The 16,143-nt window shown below is 57.7% G+C and overlaps 1 protein-coding gene across 1 annotated transcript; it reads left to right on the top strand.

Annotated features, from left to right (window-relative positions):
• Positions 1 to 2,003: 2,003 nt before the first annotated feature.
• Positions 2,004 to 13,415, top strand: GDF6 (growth differentiation factor 6; the record flags this gene model as incomplete). The annotated part of the gene is given in 3 exon segments (XM_082499061.1): positions 2,004 to 2,340; positions 12,549 to 12,619; positions 12,621 to 13,415. Coding segments are annotated over 3 exon segments (1,203 nt in total).
• Positions 13,416 to 16,143: the final 2,728 nt, after the last annotated feature.

The raw sequence follows: 16,143 nt of genomic DNA, 5'->3' as shown, positions 1-16,143 counted from the left end.
TAGCCCTGTTTCTTCACAGTTCATCTGCCAGCACCTCGCAGTACATCTATCCTACTAAAAAGAAGCCAAGGCAATGACGGGCCCCATTCTCTAATCCAAGCTATATGATGTGTCCCACATCCACATGGTCACATCCAAACTGCTGTCTAGGGACAGCCCCTGGCACAAGCCCTAACCTGTAACAGGCCTGGGCACTGGCTGGGAAAGTACTAGCTGGCACGTGCAAAAACCACACCAGGGAGCTCGCTAAGCCATGTGTGAAGGGCAGCAGGGCAACGTGTGAGCCCCTGCTTTGGAGTTGTCTTCCCTGGTGGAGATGCACCCTGGGTCACTTGGAACCTGAGCCGCTCTTTTGATCTGCATGTCCCCTTCATGGTTCTCATCTCTCCCCCAAGAGCTGGGGACCGTGATGGGACTGAGGTTGCCACAGGCAAACTGGGACCTACCAGGATAGATGCCTGCTTCATATGCCCTGACCGGGTCTGACTCATCCCACTGATGCATGTGTTGCCCTGGAAGTGGTGCCAAAAGCCCAGGCATGAGTTGCCATCTCTTGGTGGAAAATGAGAAAGGGGGATAAAAGACAAGAAAGTCCAGTGTACAACTGCATGGCCCATGAAGAACAGCTGCTGATGAAGGAGCACAGTCAGAGATGTCAGATCCAACCTGGGGTGAAAGCCAGATTCTCTTTATTCGCTATGGACTGAACTTTCACTGCTAAACACACTTGACCCTCAGGCTGCAGCATCTCTTGCTGGAACGAGAGGAAAATCCACTAGTGGCAGAGCTGGGACAGATAGGAGCAGCAGGAAGAAGCAGAGAATGGGGGAGAGTGGGAGGGGAAGATCAGGAGAGGAGAGCAGGGAAGTTCAGCACAGGGCAAAGGAAAGCAACGTGGGGAAGTGGAGGACAGTGGCTTGTGGCTGCCAGCAGCAGCAGTGCCATGGTTCAGGCAGGAAGACAAGAAGAAAGTCAGGAAGAAGCGAGGAGGGAACAGGACAGGTAGGGTAACACAAGGTTGCTGCCATGCTTTGTCCATGGCTGTGAACCCCACACAGGTGGTTGGATGGAACCATTTGGAGAGCTGACACAAGTCTTATATTGGGGGATGCACCTCTGAAAAGCCAAATGGAAAGAACTGGATAAATCCTCTTGCAGAAGACAACTCCACTGCTGTCTTCTGCATGACCAGCACAAAGTGGATTTGTGCCCCACTTAGGGGAGACCTTCCTGCCTGCCCCAGGCTGCCCTGTTTATGTTGTCGGTACTGCTGCCTTATCGCTTCATTTTCCCAGGGCCCAGCCTGGCACCGTGCTCCTCTCCTCCTTGTCCCCTCGTGGTGGCTGTGCAGATTTTTAGAGAAGAATGGCCTCTGGCTCTTCACTCCTGTGTTTTCCCTTCCCTCTCTGATGAGTGGCAGCACCTGCCCCAAGCTGGCCCCTGGCACATCCCATAGCGAACCCCCCACTTTCTGCCAAATTCTCCTTCTTGAGAGACCCCTGCTTTGTGCCAAGCTCTCAGCAGGCACATAGTGGTGGGAATATGGAGAGCATTAAGCAAGGTCATCAGCATCACCAGAGTCTGCCCACACCTGAAACCACAGCACCCGCAGCACCTAAACGCAGCAAAGCGTTGGCCGGTTGATAAGAAGCGGTACCCGAAGGGTGGCAGCGAGACGCGCAGCATCTCTCCCCGGCCCTCGTGTCCACTTCCCGCGTGGAGTCCACAGAGAGGAGGGAGCAAAGGGACCCCCCAGCACCCGACCGCGGGGTGTCCCGCCCCGCCGCGGCCCGCCCCGCGGGGGCGGGCTGGGTGCCCCCACGGGGCGGTCCGCGGTGGGGCGGTACCCACGGGGCGGGGCGGGCTGCCGCGGGCCGAGCCCGCCCGGGTGCAGTCCCCGCTCCGCGCCACGCCGCCGCGCAGTCCCCGCGCCGCTCCGTGGGCCGCCGGAGCCGCACGTCGGGCCGCCCTCCTCTTCCTCCCCACCGCCGCCGCCTCTCGCTATGAATGCACGCCGGGCCCTGCTCTCCGCCGCCTTGCTCGCCAGCCTCCTCTGGGATTTACCTTGCTGCCTCTCGGCTTCCCTCCCCGCCGCCTCGGAGCTCGCCGCCTCCTCCAAGGGCGGACGGGGCCGCAGGGTGCCGCGGTCCCCACGGGAGAACCGCCCGCGGCAAGGGGGACACGCCGTGGGCCGGGCGCTCCCACGGGCGGAACCCCACGAGTACATGCTGTCGCTGTTCAGGACTTACTCCATCGCGGAGAAACTGGGCATCAACGCCAGCTTTTTTCAGTCGTCCAAATCCGCCAACACCATCACTAGTTTTGTAGACAGGGGACGAGGTAAGTTTCCCCCCCACCCCACCCCGTACCCCGCCTCTCCCCGCGCCCCTCACCGTCGCCCTGGGGCTGCGGGCGCCCCTTCCCGCGGCCCTCCGCGGTGCGCGGCTGCCGTCCCGCGGAGCCCGGCGCTGGGGAGGCGGGGAGCGCCCGCTGCATCGGTCACTGGTGTTTCCCAACACCCCCTCTCCCCCGTCCCCCCCCCCCCCCGGTATTGCAGAAGAGTGGATCTTTCGGTAAATTGTGGATCGCGTTGTTTTATTTTAAAGCAAACTGCCCCGCGGCGCTAAACCCGCATCGCAGCAGCCGTAAATGCTGCGTGCGAGAAAACACGCGTGTTCGTCCCCGAATCATCACGGGGTGGTGGGAAACGCGCTCAAGCTTTGCGGGCGCGCTTTGGGTGTAAACGCAAGCAAAAAATTGTGTGTAAATGCAAGCAAAAAAAATGGGGGGAAAAAAAAAAAAAGCTTTTATGGTTTCTTTCCGTCTGCCGAAGAAAGGATCGCCCTTATCGCTGCGGCTGGAAGGCAAATAGAAAGTTCAAACTGACCGAGGGCAAACATTTGCTCCCTCAAGCTGTTCTCGCGTGGGGTCGCTTTATCGGGGTTACCTGGAAGAGCACCAGCCCCGTTTGCAAGCGCCGGGGCTGGGACGGAGCCGGCTCCTCTTGCGGGGGGAGGGGGGCAGCCTGAAGCCCAGGTAACTCCCGGCCCCGGGGCTCAGCGGGGGGCGGCCCGGACTCGCCGCCTGTTTCGGGGCCGCATCTTACCTCCTTCACGCCTGGTGTGTGCGGGGCTGCCCTCATCCCTCCCCGGGCCGGGGATGGCGGCCCCTCGGAGGAGGGGAGAGGACGGGCGGGCGGCGGAGCCCGGGGGCAGGCGGGCCCCGGGCCTTGCCCGCGGTCCGTCCGGGAAAGCACGGGTGCCGCGGGGCTCCCGGGACGCCTCTGCGACCTACAGCCCCGGCCGGAGCCCTGCTTTGCTTTCCTCTCGTTGTTTTATCGCTCGCACCCGGGGCAGCGGGTGGAGGTTTCTCGGTGAACCGGTGGAAAAGAGAATTTCCCCTCCCTCAAAATGCCACCCCCCCCTTTATATATATCTATATTACCCTGGTTTGTGAGCCATTAACGACAAACTAATTAACAGGTTCTTAATGTATGTTATGCATTCTTTCCTTCTCCCCCTCCCCTCCCCGATTTGAAGACCCTCCCCTCCTTCCGCGCCTCCTCCCCCCCCCCCCCCCTCGGCCCCCCGCGGGACCCTGCCCGTGTACCTGCCGGCGGCTGGCAGCGGCGTCCCGCAGCTGCCGGGAGCCGGGGAAGGTCGCCGACCTCCCCGCTTCCCAACCCTTTCAGGGCATACACGCAGCGCCGGGAAAAATGCCCGGCTCCACGGAGCTACAGGAGCCGGTCGCTCCCTAAATCGAACCGAACCCAAACCGACCCTCTCCTCCCCCCTGCACCCACAGCCCCCTGACCCACAGCCTCGGGGGCTCGAGGGGTCCTTCCCCGCCGAGAGGGCTCTCGGCGGGGCTCTTCCCCGTCCCGTCCCGGTGCCCGTCGCGCCCCCCTGGGTTCGGGTGGGTGCGTGGGAGCGCCCGCGGTGGGTCCCCCCCGCGGTCGGAACAGCCCACCCGTTTCCGACGGGAAAGGGGACGCGGGGTTTTTGCTTTCCGCCTTCGCCTTATGGGGTCGTTTTCTTCGTCGCTGTTAAAAGGGGGGGGGGGGACACGACGACTCGCTTTCTAGAAGTACGGTTTGGAAAGTTCAGCCCTCAGAAAGGCGCTGGCTTGTTCTTCCCGCCCGAGAGGAAACGGGGTGCTAATTCTGCGAGCCGCGGGGAAATAGAGCCGCGCTCAAGATCATCTTATTCTTGATAACCAGAAGAAAGACAGTTAATTTAACAAATTTAGCTCATCTCGCTGCATGGGAGATTCTACTCCGGGGGAAGTGATTTGCTAACAGAAGTCCTGGTTTGATTAAGGAAAAGCCTCACTTTTCCCCATTGATTTTGATTTGATGTGTCACAGGCTGTGACCTTCTGCTGGACCTTCTGAGGGTTGCTTAGCATCAAGCCACTGATTGGAGTATTTCAACTCAGTGATCTAATTGAGTGTTCATGTCATAACATATCAAATATTGTCTAGTCTCCCATAATGAAGCGGACCGGCCAATGGCACATCACCAAAAAACTTCAAGAGAGCTTCCGTTCCTCTGAAGTGGTAGCTATTTTACTGCCCACCTCCCCGTGGGCTCCTAGCCCAGTTAATTGGCGAGCTGGAGTAGTGCTGATGATGAACAGTCTTTGCTCAGGGAAAGCGAAGGGGGGGTAGGGGCTAGGGGGGTGGGGGGCGGAATTTCTGTCAATTCATTTGCAGACAATATAGCCGCCCAAATTGACCCAATTAGATGGGCTGCTCTTTACCTAAGCGGCAGCTCCGGGGGAGACGGCGGTGGCCGTCCCTCCCGCCCGCACGGCATCCCTCGTCGCTGGATTTCGGGGAGGGAGGGGGGGGACACAGCAGCCGGGAGAGGAGCGCGAAGCAGCTTTCAGTCCTGCCGAGAAATGCCCTTCCCGCACGGCGTGGGCTGCCGTGCCTGCGTGTCTCTGAGAGCGTCCCCACGGGAAAGGCAGCTCGGCGGCCGGCTCCTGCCTGCAGCAGCCCCCCACCACCCCCACCCACTCCCCCTGGCCGCCCAGCCCCGAAGCCAGCCCGTCCCACCGCCCTCCCCAGCGGAGAGGGGAAGAGCGCTTCGGCGCGGACACCAGCAATCGCTCCTCTTCGCCTTCTTTCTTTCCTTCCCGCTTGAAGCTAATAAGATCGCTTTCAGGCTAGCTCGAGAGGGAGGAAAGCCACACTACTGCCACATATATAGATATATTCCCACCCCAGCGGTAGAAAAAGAGCGCAGAAAGGGGGGAAAGGGTTTGCGATTCCCCCTTCTCCACCCCCTCCCGCCCCCCACTCTCTCCCCCTTGTTACGGTCGCAAGATCAGACAGGACCTCGCTGAATGTAGGAAAATTACTGTTGGCACATGAAGTAACTCATTAAAACGCAGATGGTGCTCTCGCTGGCCTCAGGACCCCCAGCATTGGAGCTCCACAGTAAGGCAGGACAATTAGGAGCTGCAAGGACTCCACCAGGCAGGGGAAAAAAAAAAAAAAAAAAAAAAAAAAAAAAGAGAGAGCGAGCAGGAGGGAGCTGGAGAAGGGAGCTATAAACAAGCAAATCCACAGCTAGCAAGAAGCGCGGCACGTCTCGGAACAAACCGAAAACAAAAAAAAAGAAATAGCCGGGGTGCGAGGGAGAGCGATTTTCAAAGGGATCTCCCGTGGGAAGGGAATGCCACGGGGGCCGGCGGCCGTGGGTTCACCTCGCCTTTCCCTTTTGCGTCTGCAGAGCTGCCCGCAGCCGCCGTACCGCGGCCGGGCTCCTGCGTACGAAATGTTGAGCTCCGCGCCTAAGGGACGGGGAAACCGAAATAGGTCGAGATCGTCTCCTTTTTCCCTCCCCGTTTTCTTTCTGCAGTTTCGTGTTCCAGATGAGAGGCGGCTGATTCAGACGGGCCGTCGTTTATTTCGCTCTTGCCGTTAAGGTCGGGAGGGGGGTGAAGAGAAGGGACAAGAGGAAGGGGGGGGGTCCGTGTGCTGAAGCTGGAAATGGCCCGGCTGTGCATGTGGCAGAAGAAAAGAGCGTAAATCCCACTTGAAGTTCATCTAGTGCAACATGTTTATGCAAAACAGCGGGTTTCTGGGTGGACCGAAAGCTGCAATATAGTGTAATCTGTGCAGCGCCTTTGCCCAGGCAGTGTTGTCGTTGGCAGAAGGAAAATGAAATATAAGCAGGGAAGTATTTTAATGGGGAAGGAGGGAATTCACAACTGTTAATTATTTGGTGACCTTGTATTCGATTTGTTTGAGCCCCTTATAAAAACGCTAATGCAGACCAGACGGCCGGAGCGCGGCAGCGAGCAGCCGCTTCCCATCCCCGCCGTGCGCCCGGGGAAGGAGCGAACGGCCCGGCCCGGCCCGGCGGGGCTTCCGCGCCCGCGGAGCCGGCAGCGCGGGGAGCGGGCTGCGGCTCCGCGTTGCTTGCCCCTGAGGGATATTTGTTTGTTTGTTTAGTTGGTGGTTTGTTTTTTGTTTGTGTTGGGTTTTTTTGGGGGGGAGGGGGGGTGTCACACACACACACACACACACACACACACACACCCCGCGCTGCCGGAGCTGCGGGAGGGAACGGAGCGGAGAGCGGGCGGAGCGGAGCGGGCAGCGGCGCGTCCCCTCGGAAGCCGCGGCCGCACCGCTCGTCTCTCCCCGGTGAAAATCGGAGGGGGTCAGAGGTGTTTTGTTTTGTTTTGTTTTTTAATTTTGTTGTTGTTTTTGTTTGTATGCTCTGTTTTCGGAGGGCGCGGGGGCTTGCGCAGGGCAGCGCAGTGGGCCGCGGAGGGCGGTCTGGGGCGAGCGGAGCCCGCAAGCGACGGGAGAGGCGGCTCCGCCACCCCTCCGCGGCACAGGTAGCTCGGCGGGGCGGTGCGCGGCCGCGGAGCCGCTCTGCCAACGGGAAAGAAAAATTAAAGCCTACCAAGCCATTCTGGTGGCTCATTTCGGACCCGACCCTGTTTTTTTACTTTTAATTTTTAAATCCTGAAGCCTCCCCCCCCCGAGGAACTTGCTAAGAGGCCTCGTTTAAAATTTTTTCTTTTTTTATTTTTTTATTTTGAAGACGGTGAGACCGAGCTCTCCGCTTCGGGGCTGTTTATTTTCCGCCGCCGGCGGGGCGATGTCGTGCCGCAGCCTGGGCTAGCCTCAGCCGGGAACCGAGCGGCCCGCGGGGAGAAAAGCCGGCATAGTCCGGGGCCAGCCCGGCGCTGGGCACGGCAGCCGGGCGCCTCGCCTTCCTCATTTTCCTTCTCGCTTCGTAGTCCTATAGAAAAAAGCGGCCGATCGGAAAAACGTTCGTTTCCTTGTGATTTCGGGGCAGGCTGGAACTGAGGTTGGGCGTCCTTGCGTGCCTGATGTCTGGTTTCTGAGCGAAAGGGGACGTTTCAGTCCTTGCTTGCTGTGGCCAGATCTGTACGTTGTGTTGCTGTGTCCCGCCGCTTCCACGTATATCACTCAGAAGTATCTTCCAAAGCGTCCCCTCGCTCCGTTTCTCAGCTCCGAGCGCTGGGAATATTCACTCCGATTTTCTCAACGCGAATAAACTTGGAGAAATGATTTCTCCTCGATCGAAGTATTTCGGGTAGCGAAACGGCCGCAAACGGGGAAAGGGAAGGGGACTCGGTTAATGTCTGTTACAGCAGGTAGAACCCCCTTCAATGAAGCCCCCTCTCCGCCTCGGCGCGTCTCCTGGGGCGATGCCGACAGACGAGGGCACCCGGAGCCTGGCGGGATGCCCCGCGGGTGTTGCGGCGGTCCCTCTGCGCCCGAGGACCGAGCGTCGCTCGTGGGAACCGGGGAGGCGGCGGGAAGAAGAGGCGAGAGGCGGCGGGAGGCGGCCGCCGGCAGCGGCGATCCGGGGAGCGATGCGAGGGCAGGCAGCCTCCCCGGCGCAGGTCCGGTAAAGCGGCGATCGAAGGTATATCGCAGCCAGGTGCCTCGCCGCTGCGGGAGAAAGGGGGATAAAAAAAAAATGGAAACAGCCCTCCATGAGCACGCTGGGGTTTTGGCAGGATTGGGAACTGGTCCGAGGAAGGTGTGGTCTTTGCCAGTTACTCGATAGCGAAGCGAACGAAACATTTAAATCTAATCACCTGGTGTAATAAAAAACCACGGCGAGGCGGGCGCTGGGAGATGAGGAATTGAAACCGGGAGAAATACCACACACGGAGAGTCAGCCCCTTGTTTCCCCAGCTCGGGTAATGCTCCGAGAGAAATACCTGTCAGCCTTGCGACTCTGCAGACAACGTGCGGGCAGCCCCTCGCAATTACGGGGGATATATGTTTTAATTTCCAGATTATTGTTGAGCGAGCGCCTGCAAAGGGTCTTTAAACTGCAAATGTGCTTTTGGTTTGCGAGTTTAAATACGGCTTGAAAGAGAATTTGGGAATGGGAAAATTCTTCTTGAATGTGGTTTGGGTATAATTTGCAGTGATGTAAAGTTAAGATCTGAGCCCTGATGAATTGGCCGGGAGCCCAGTACCTGATCTGCCATGAAAAGGGAAACTTCGTGTAGCCTTCGTTAACCCCCGGCTCGCCTCAAAGCCCGGGCTGCCGGCGGGAAAGCGAACCCGGGGAGCGGCAGAGGGTTCACACAGGGAGTTAAAGGAAACGTCCCAACCCAGTCATTCATTTCACCTCGGAGATGATAAAACCGCCGCCACCGCAAAGCGGAGGAAAGCGGGGGAGGAGGCGGGGGGGAGGGGGGGAGGGCGGCGCAGCCTCCCCCCAGCCCGGTCCGGCCCCCCCCGGCCCCTGCCCGCCCCGCCGGAGCACGGGGCACGCCGGCGGCCCCGGCGCTTCGGGGAGGGCAGAGCGGAGCAGGGCTGTCCTCGTCCCCCACCGCTGACACATGCTTAAATTCCAGATAGATCCACTCCCTTCTCCTCTTCCTTCCCGCTCCCAATATTTGATCTTCGCTCGAACAAATAAACAACGGAGAGTCGAAATAATACTAATACTTACTGCGTAACTAACGTTCACCTAAATTAAACGTTACAAATATAAACCCATCCCTTCAGTGCCTTTTCTGCAATGTGGCTTTCCCAAGCCCGGCTGGATGTGAGACGACTCTGCTGCTCTCTCCAAATATTTCGGTAACGGGAATAAGGATAAGGACAACCTCAGCTGGCCCGAGAAAAAGGCAGAACTCGAGCTGGCTGTTAGAAACCCCCTGTTTCACCCCAGCCGCTCCTTGGGTTTAAAGGAAAACTGAAGAGGACAAGCCCCCAAGACGGGTGTGCTCCTCACAGGAAGGGACAGGGACAGCCAGGGTGCCCCCCACGCCGTCGCTGCTGCCGCTCTTTGTGTGCTGGGAAGGCGGCAGCTTCGCTGGAACAAAGGGTCCCCAAACCAGACCCCTCTCTCCCCTGTTTGCGGAGGCTCCCGAGGTACCGCTTTCCCTCCCCGCCCTCCGCTGCTTTTCCCACCCTCTCGACTGCGCTGGGAGCGAGCCAGTACTGGTTTAGGATTATGTATTCATCTGGAATTATTAGGTTACAAGAGTGAATAAATAGCGTTTATCTGATCGGATTCAAAGCTGCTTATTTGAAACAACCGGCAGCCCTGCCCCTTTCGGGGAGAGGAGCGGGAGCCGGCAGCGGCGTGAACCGGTGGGAGTTTTCCAGCGCAGAGTCGGTGCTGCCTAAACCCGGCTCTGAGAACCCGCTTGCCCGGGGACACATTTCTGCCTTTCGGCCGTGTCCCCACCGTACCATGACACCGAGCCAGCCGGAGCGGCCCTGCAACGCGTCCAATCTCCGCCAAGCTGGAGCTTCAAAGGATGCTGTTGGGGAGCGCGTTGTAGGCGCACCCCTGAGCAAGCCTCTGACACCCGCTGAACCGGAGTTGGCTTCCCCTCGCCCCACCGCATGTCAGGGGTCTGCAGACCCTTTATAAACCACTTTCAGCAGCGGGGACCCGCTGGGAATTCAGCCTCTTCCCGCTTCCCTCCCGCCTAACCCGCACGCCTGGATGTCACCCCCGGAGGGGCTGAGTTCCCGCGCCGCAGCCACCTGCCTGCGTGGGGGATCCCGGGGGGGGGGGGGCCGCTGTCACCTCCGTATCTCCCCACCCCCTTGGGAAAGGCCTGCCCTCCCCTCCCCTGGAAGCCCGGGCGGGCGGGCAGTGCCACCCTGCTCCTGCACCCCGGAGGGATGCAGGCCCCCCCAGGGCGGGGATGTCTGCTCCAGAGGGACAGCCGGCTGGAGGCAGCGCTCCCCCCACCTCCACCTCATCGCGACAAGGGAGTATCAAACCGGGCGAGCATCTGCCTTTGAAACCAAACCTACATCCCCCTCCCCAAGCAAAGAGATGGCTTAAAAGCGGAACTGTGCCCAGGCCCGGCTCTGCCCATTCCCTAAAAGCCGGGGGTAGGGGCAGGGGAAGGCGCTGATCTGGTTTCCTCGACGGTCGCTGGTGCCGTCGGAGGAAGGCGGGAGGGCAGCTCGGCGAGGTCAGGAGACCTGTCTGCGCCGTGTCGGATGCTCGGGCATCTGATAGATGCTGGGAGCAGGGAAAACCAAAGGCGAGAAGGAGGAGGAGAAGGAGGAAGGGGACCCGCGCGTTCTTGCCAGAGGGATGCACATCCCCTTCCGTCTGCAGCCCCCAGTCCTGTCCCGGATCCCCTTGAAGAAGGGGAAAACGGCCATAGAGCTCCTCCTGAGCTGCCAGACCCTCCTCACGACACCCAGGCGCACCTCAGCCCCCTGCCACAAACATGTGAAGGGTGAAAAAAACACCCCCAAACCTCCAAGCGACCCATGGGCCAAATCCTGCTCCGTCCTTGCAGCGCTGCCGAGACGGTCCAGCGCCTGTCGGCAGCTCCCTCTGGATTTCCTTCTTTTCAGCTGATCAGCTCTTGACGTCACCTTGGGGTTGTGACGACATTTTTCGGGCGTTTGTGTGGTTTTCGCAGACTCCCCCCAGGAAACCCTACACCCCCCAACCCCCCGAGAGGGGTGCGCCGGGCTGCCTCTCGCTCCCGGCTCTGGGCTCCTCCCCGGTCAAGGAGCAGCCGCGCCGCGGGCAAACCGCCGAGCCTGGGTCTGGAAGCGGGGGCAGGGATGCGGCAGGCCCGGGTCCAAATTCCCCGGGATGCCTGAAGGGACTGACCTATTTTCGCACCGCTCCCCCCCCCCCCCCCCCCCCCCCCCTCCGCTCGCCCCGGCGCGCAGCCCCAGCTCCGCAGCCGCGGATACCGCGGGGGTGTAGGAGGGATGCTCCCGGCTGGCAGGCAGGCTCCGCCGTGGGCTCCCGTGGCTTGGCGTGGACTCCCTTGTCCACGCTCCATCTCCCTGTTGGCGTCAGGGGGAACACGCAGCGACGCGGGGCGAGTTTCGAGAACGCTAATCCGCACTGATTAACTGCACGTTTAATCCGCATTGATTTTTACATTGCCGTGGCGCGTCTGAAGGTCTTGGTTTGCATAAATCATCCCGTTGTCCCTCCCGCCCCCCATGAGGTTCCCCCAGACCTGTCAGGTAGACCCGAGGTTGTGAAATACACTGATTAGGAATCGCAATGACCTTTGATATCAATAAATAACGGGGGGCTGTATATTTCTTTAGTCTCCGTTTCTACCACTGGAGTGGGCTGAGCTTGGAAAAGCGGCGAGGGGCTGCTGAACAGAGGCTCCAGTGACACTTTTACTATTGAAATCTACACAAGCTTTACTGGCTTCTGGGGAAACCCAGGGGCTTTGGGAATTTTTGTATTTTGCTGGGTTGTAAACATTTTTATTGGAAAGCAGCTCAGGGGAATCTGGTTTGCTTTCTGCGCTGCACTTCGTACACCAATGTGTCAAAAAAGAAGTCCAGGTTTTTCTCTTGGAGGAGAATATAGCTGTGTATATGTATATATGTGTGCGTAATGTACATGAACACACACACAGACATTGCCAGTCCCACATTGCTGGCGAGGCTGATGGGCAGAGGATGTGCGTGGAGCAGGGGCTGCCTCTGGTGCGGCACAGCGGTCTCTTGTCTGGTGCGGGGTCCTTCCATACCTCTTCTCCTTTTCCTTTTCCTCCCTCCTCTTTTCTTCTTCTCTCTTCTCTCTCTTCCTCTTCTCTTCTCTTCTCTTCTCTTCCTCTTCTCTTCTCTTCCTTCTCTTCTCTTCTCTTCTCTTCTCTTCTCTTCTCTTCTCTTCTCTTCTCTCTTCTCTCTCTTCTCCTTCTCCTTCTCTCCTTCTCCTTCTCCTTCTCCTTCTCCTTCTCCTTCTCCTTCTCCTTCTCCTTCTCCTTCTCCTTCTCCTTCTCCTTCTCTCTCCTTCTCCTTCTCCTCTCCTTCTCCTTCTCCTTCTCCTTCTTCCTCCTCCTGCTCCTTCGCCTTCGCCTCCTTCTCTTCTCCCAGCCCTCCCCTGGGCCCGGCTCGGTCCCGGCTCCCGGTGGGTGCGGGTCCGGGGGCGGCCCCGGCTGGGGGCGGGGGTGAGGCGGGCGGGAGCGGCCCCGGCCGGGCAGCCGGCGGCCCTGCCCGCCCTTCCCCTCCTCGGAGACCTCTCGGCAGATCCCCCCTGAGCGCAACTGACTGTAATTATTTTTATCTCGCAGACGATCTCTCGCCCGCTCCCTTGAGGCGGCAGCAGTATGTGTTTGATGTATCGACCCTCTCCGAGACGGAGGGAGCTGGTGGGGGCCGAGCTGCGGCTCTTCCGCCGGGCCCCCCGCGGCCGCCCGCCGCCCGCCGCCCCGCTGCACATGCAGCTCTTCCCCTGCCTCTCGCCGCGGCCGCTGGACTCCCGCGCCCTGGACCTGCGGACGGCCCGGCGGCCCGGCTGGGAGGTCTTCGACGTGCGGCAGGGCCTGCGGGAGCAGCGGCCCTGGAAGCGGCTGTGCCTGGAGCTGCGGGCCACGGCGGGCCGCGGGCCGCCGCGCTGGCTGGACCTGCGGGGCCTGGGCTTCGGGCGCCGGACGCGGCCGCCGCAGGAGCGGGCGCTGCTGGTGGTCTTCACCCGCGCCCGGCGGCGGAGCCTCCTCGGGGAGCTGCGCGCCGAGCTGGGGGCGCCGCCGCCGCCGCCCGCCGCCCGCCGCCCGCCGCCCCGGCGCCAGCGGCGCACCGCCTTCGCCAGCCGGCACGGCAAGCGGCACGGCAAGAAGTCCCGCCTGCGCTGCAGCAAGAAGCCGCTGCACGTCAACTTCAAGGAGCTGGGCTGGGACGACTGGATTATCGCCCCGCTGGAGTACGAGGCCCACCACTGCGAGGGCGTCTGCGACTTCCCGCTGCGCTCCCACCTGGAGCCCACGAACCACGCCATCATCCAGACCCTCATGAACTCCATGGACCCCGGCTCCACGCCGCCCAGCTGCTGCGTCCCCACCAAATTGACTCCCATCAGCATCCTCTACATCGACGCGGGCAACAACGTGGTGTACAAGCAGTACGAGGACATGGTGGTGGAGTCCTGCGGCTGCAGGTAGCGGGCGGGCGGGACGCCCCTCGGCGGCAGCCCCGGGGCTGCGTCTGGCGGAGATGCGCCCGGCGGCGAGCGGGGACGAGCCCGCGCCCGCCCCGCAGCGTGGCTGGGGCGAAGGGGACCGGCGGGCGGAGCGGAGAGGAGCGGCGGGTCGCGGCGGCGGCCCCGGCTCCCGTGTTCCGCGGCGGCGGCGGGGGCTCGGGCAGTGCCTGCCCGCGGTTTGCCGTGCGGGGATGGGCGAGCGGGCAGGGCAGGCGGCGAGGCCCCCGCCGGGTCCCTTCCCTGCTTCCCTCCCCCCCCCCCCCCGAGGTTTATCTGGCGATCTATCCCCCTCCCTTCGAAAGTGAATGCAATTTACCAAGTACAAAAAGAGTCGGGGGAGGGAGAGGGAGCAGACTGATCCCTCTCTCTGAAGTTGCTCTGAAAAGGGCTGTTTCATTTCTGCCCTCTCCCTTTCACATTCCTGCAAGATTACCAGCCAGAAATAGCCTACGGCCCCCTCCTACCCCCCCCCCCCCCCAAAGGAGAAAAAAAAAAAAAAGAAAGAGAAAAGGAAAAAAAAATACTCGAGATTGTAATTACCAGTTAGGTTTTATTTTAAGACAGCGATGAAAAACTGTGAAGAGCGAAGTGTTACAGAGAGCACAACCTGGGTGGATTGGAAAGGAAACTCCTTCGGCTTTCACGAACGGTGCAAGGATGCCATTGCCAGCATCTCTAGGTAGCTCTAGCTCGGCAGCCCTCGCAACCTGCAGCAGTATTACACGCAAATGATGTGCTGGAAAAGGCGTTTTGTGTAAGATTTCTGTTTCTTTCCCACCTTTGGTCTCAGCTGTGGCTTCACCTGAGGAAAGTGCACTTCGAAGCATGCCTAGCCCTTTCTTAACGTAACTATTATGTTCGTACTTTCAGGCTTTGCCCCACTGATTTCTAGAATTGTTGGCTTATCTGGTTTCGCAGAGCTACAAACTGGTGGAAAAAAAAATAAAAAAAGAGAAGAGAATAATAATATAAAATGCTAATAAAAAGACTCGACCAGGAGCAATAATTTAAAATGCACATTTTGCTTTGGATGCACTGTTGTTCATATAAAAGTTGTAAATATTTGTTTATTTAAACAGACTGAAAAGTGCAAAATGGAGATGAACAACAAGCATTTCTTTTTTTAATGTACAAAACATTATATGCACTCGAAATGTTATAATTTCTAATATTTTTAAAAGTTTATATTTGAGTTGTACAGAATTAAGCATTAATCAAATATTTCATCCTTACTTAACATTATCTTTTCCTTAAGATATTATTACAAGATTTAAATTCTGTGCTAATAATGGAGAAAAGAACTTTTTTTTTTACTGTCTACCTCACTATAATGCAAGTATTTACAACTCTAAAGTTATCTGAGGTAAATTAATATTCAGAACATTTTTACAATACACCTTTACTGGACGATACTACAACTATTACTGTATTATTAAACATTTTTTTTTCCAAAAAGTCAGCTTGCTTTTATATGTTCTATTATTTGGTTAAGTAATTCTGAGTTCTCAAGTAAACGTTGGCTCCAGTTCTAAAATGCTGCAGCGTTGAGTTGGAGCAAGTGCCACTTTAAGACGTACTTAAAGCCATTCCTCCTATCTGAAGACTTTTGTACTCTCACAAGATCTTTAGTTTCGTCTTCGGTTTATGCCAGTGGCATAAAGCTGCATTATGTTTTTATGCATTTTATGCGATGATTACTGTAAGTGGGAGAATGCGTTAAGGGAAAAAATTCAGGCAAACCTTTGTAAATCTCATCTGTACTGGGCACATTTATATACACTGTATTGATGATGACAAGCAAAAGACAATGAATGTTTTATAAATGATATTTATTTTGATGCAATGGGTAATATATTTATTAAATTTTTCCTGGCTATCTCTTAGATAATGAAGAACTATTCAATGAGTAGGTATTTCACTAAGAGAAGGATTCCCCTCCTCTCTCGCAACGATGCGTGCGGAGAAGGTGGTGCAGGCAGCGGGGGGGCTCTGAGCCCCACTCTCGAGGGGGGAGGCGGGGGGGAGAAAGCCTCATCTTATATGCAGAAGGGCTGAAAGAGCTGCTCACCTTGTGGAATGTGTTTGGAAACAAGGTTCTTTTCATGGAAAGTGGATTTTTTTTTTACCATATCACAAGATCTGATCTCACACATTTTTCTCGGGCCAACTTTCACCCCCTCGGACGGGTGCTCGAACAAAGGATTGCAGAATCGGGCCCGAGTGTTTGAATGGCAGCAGCTGAGACACCTGTGGAAGAGTCCAGCCTTAGAGCTGGTACAACTTCCAGAGGAATATTTCTTTTGTAGCGCTTACTCATGTTTCAAGTTCATGACTAATAGTAGATTCGGAAATAGCAGCTTTAACAAGAGCTTTAGGTTTAAAGCCCAGTTCACTGGGTGCAGCTAGCGGTTTTCTGTCCAGTGTGAACTTTGATTGCTGCTCCGACCGCACCAGTTCTGTCTTCAGCTATGGATCAAGCTCCCGCCCTCTTTTATGAAGGAAAGCAATGGAACGATGATGTCTGAAAAGGCTGGAATATGGTCTCTGAGGAAAAGTAATCAAGATACATAAGACACTGTCAACTAGAAATGAACACAACATAAAAATCTGAAATTTTACAAAATTCACAGATAGCAAAGGCTGAATGCATCATCTCTGTTTGAATGTCCAGTGAGCAAATGAATTATCAC

This window comes from Vanellus vanellus, assembly GCF_965231255.1.
Source record: "Vanellus vanellus genome assembly, chromosome: 2".
NCBI classification, from domain to species: domain Eukaryota; kingdom Metazoa; phylum Chordata; class Aves; order Charadriiformes; family Charadriidae; genus Vanellus; species Vanellus vanellus.
The sequence above is the reverse complement of the archived record's forward strand: the minus strand, read 5'-3'. Positions and strand labels throughout refer to the sequence as shown.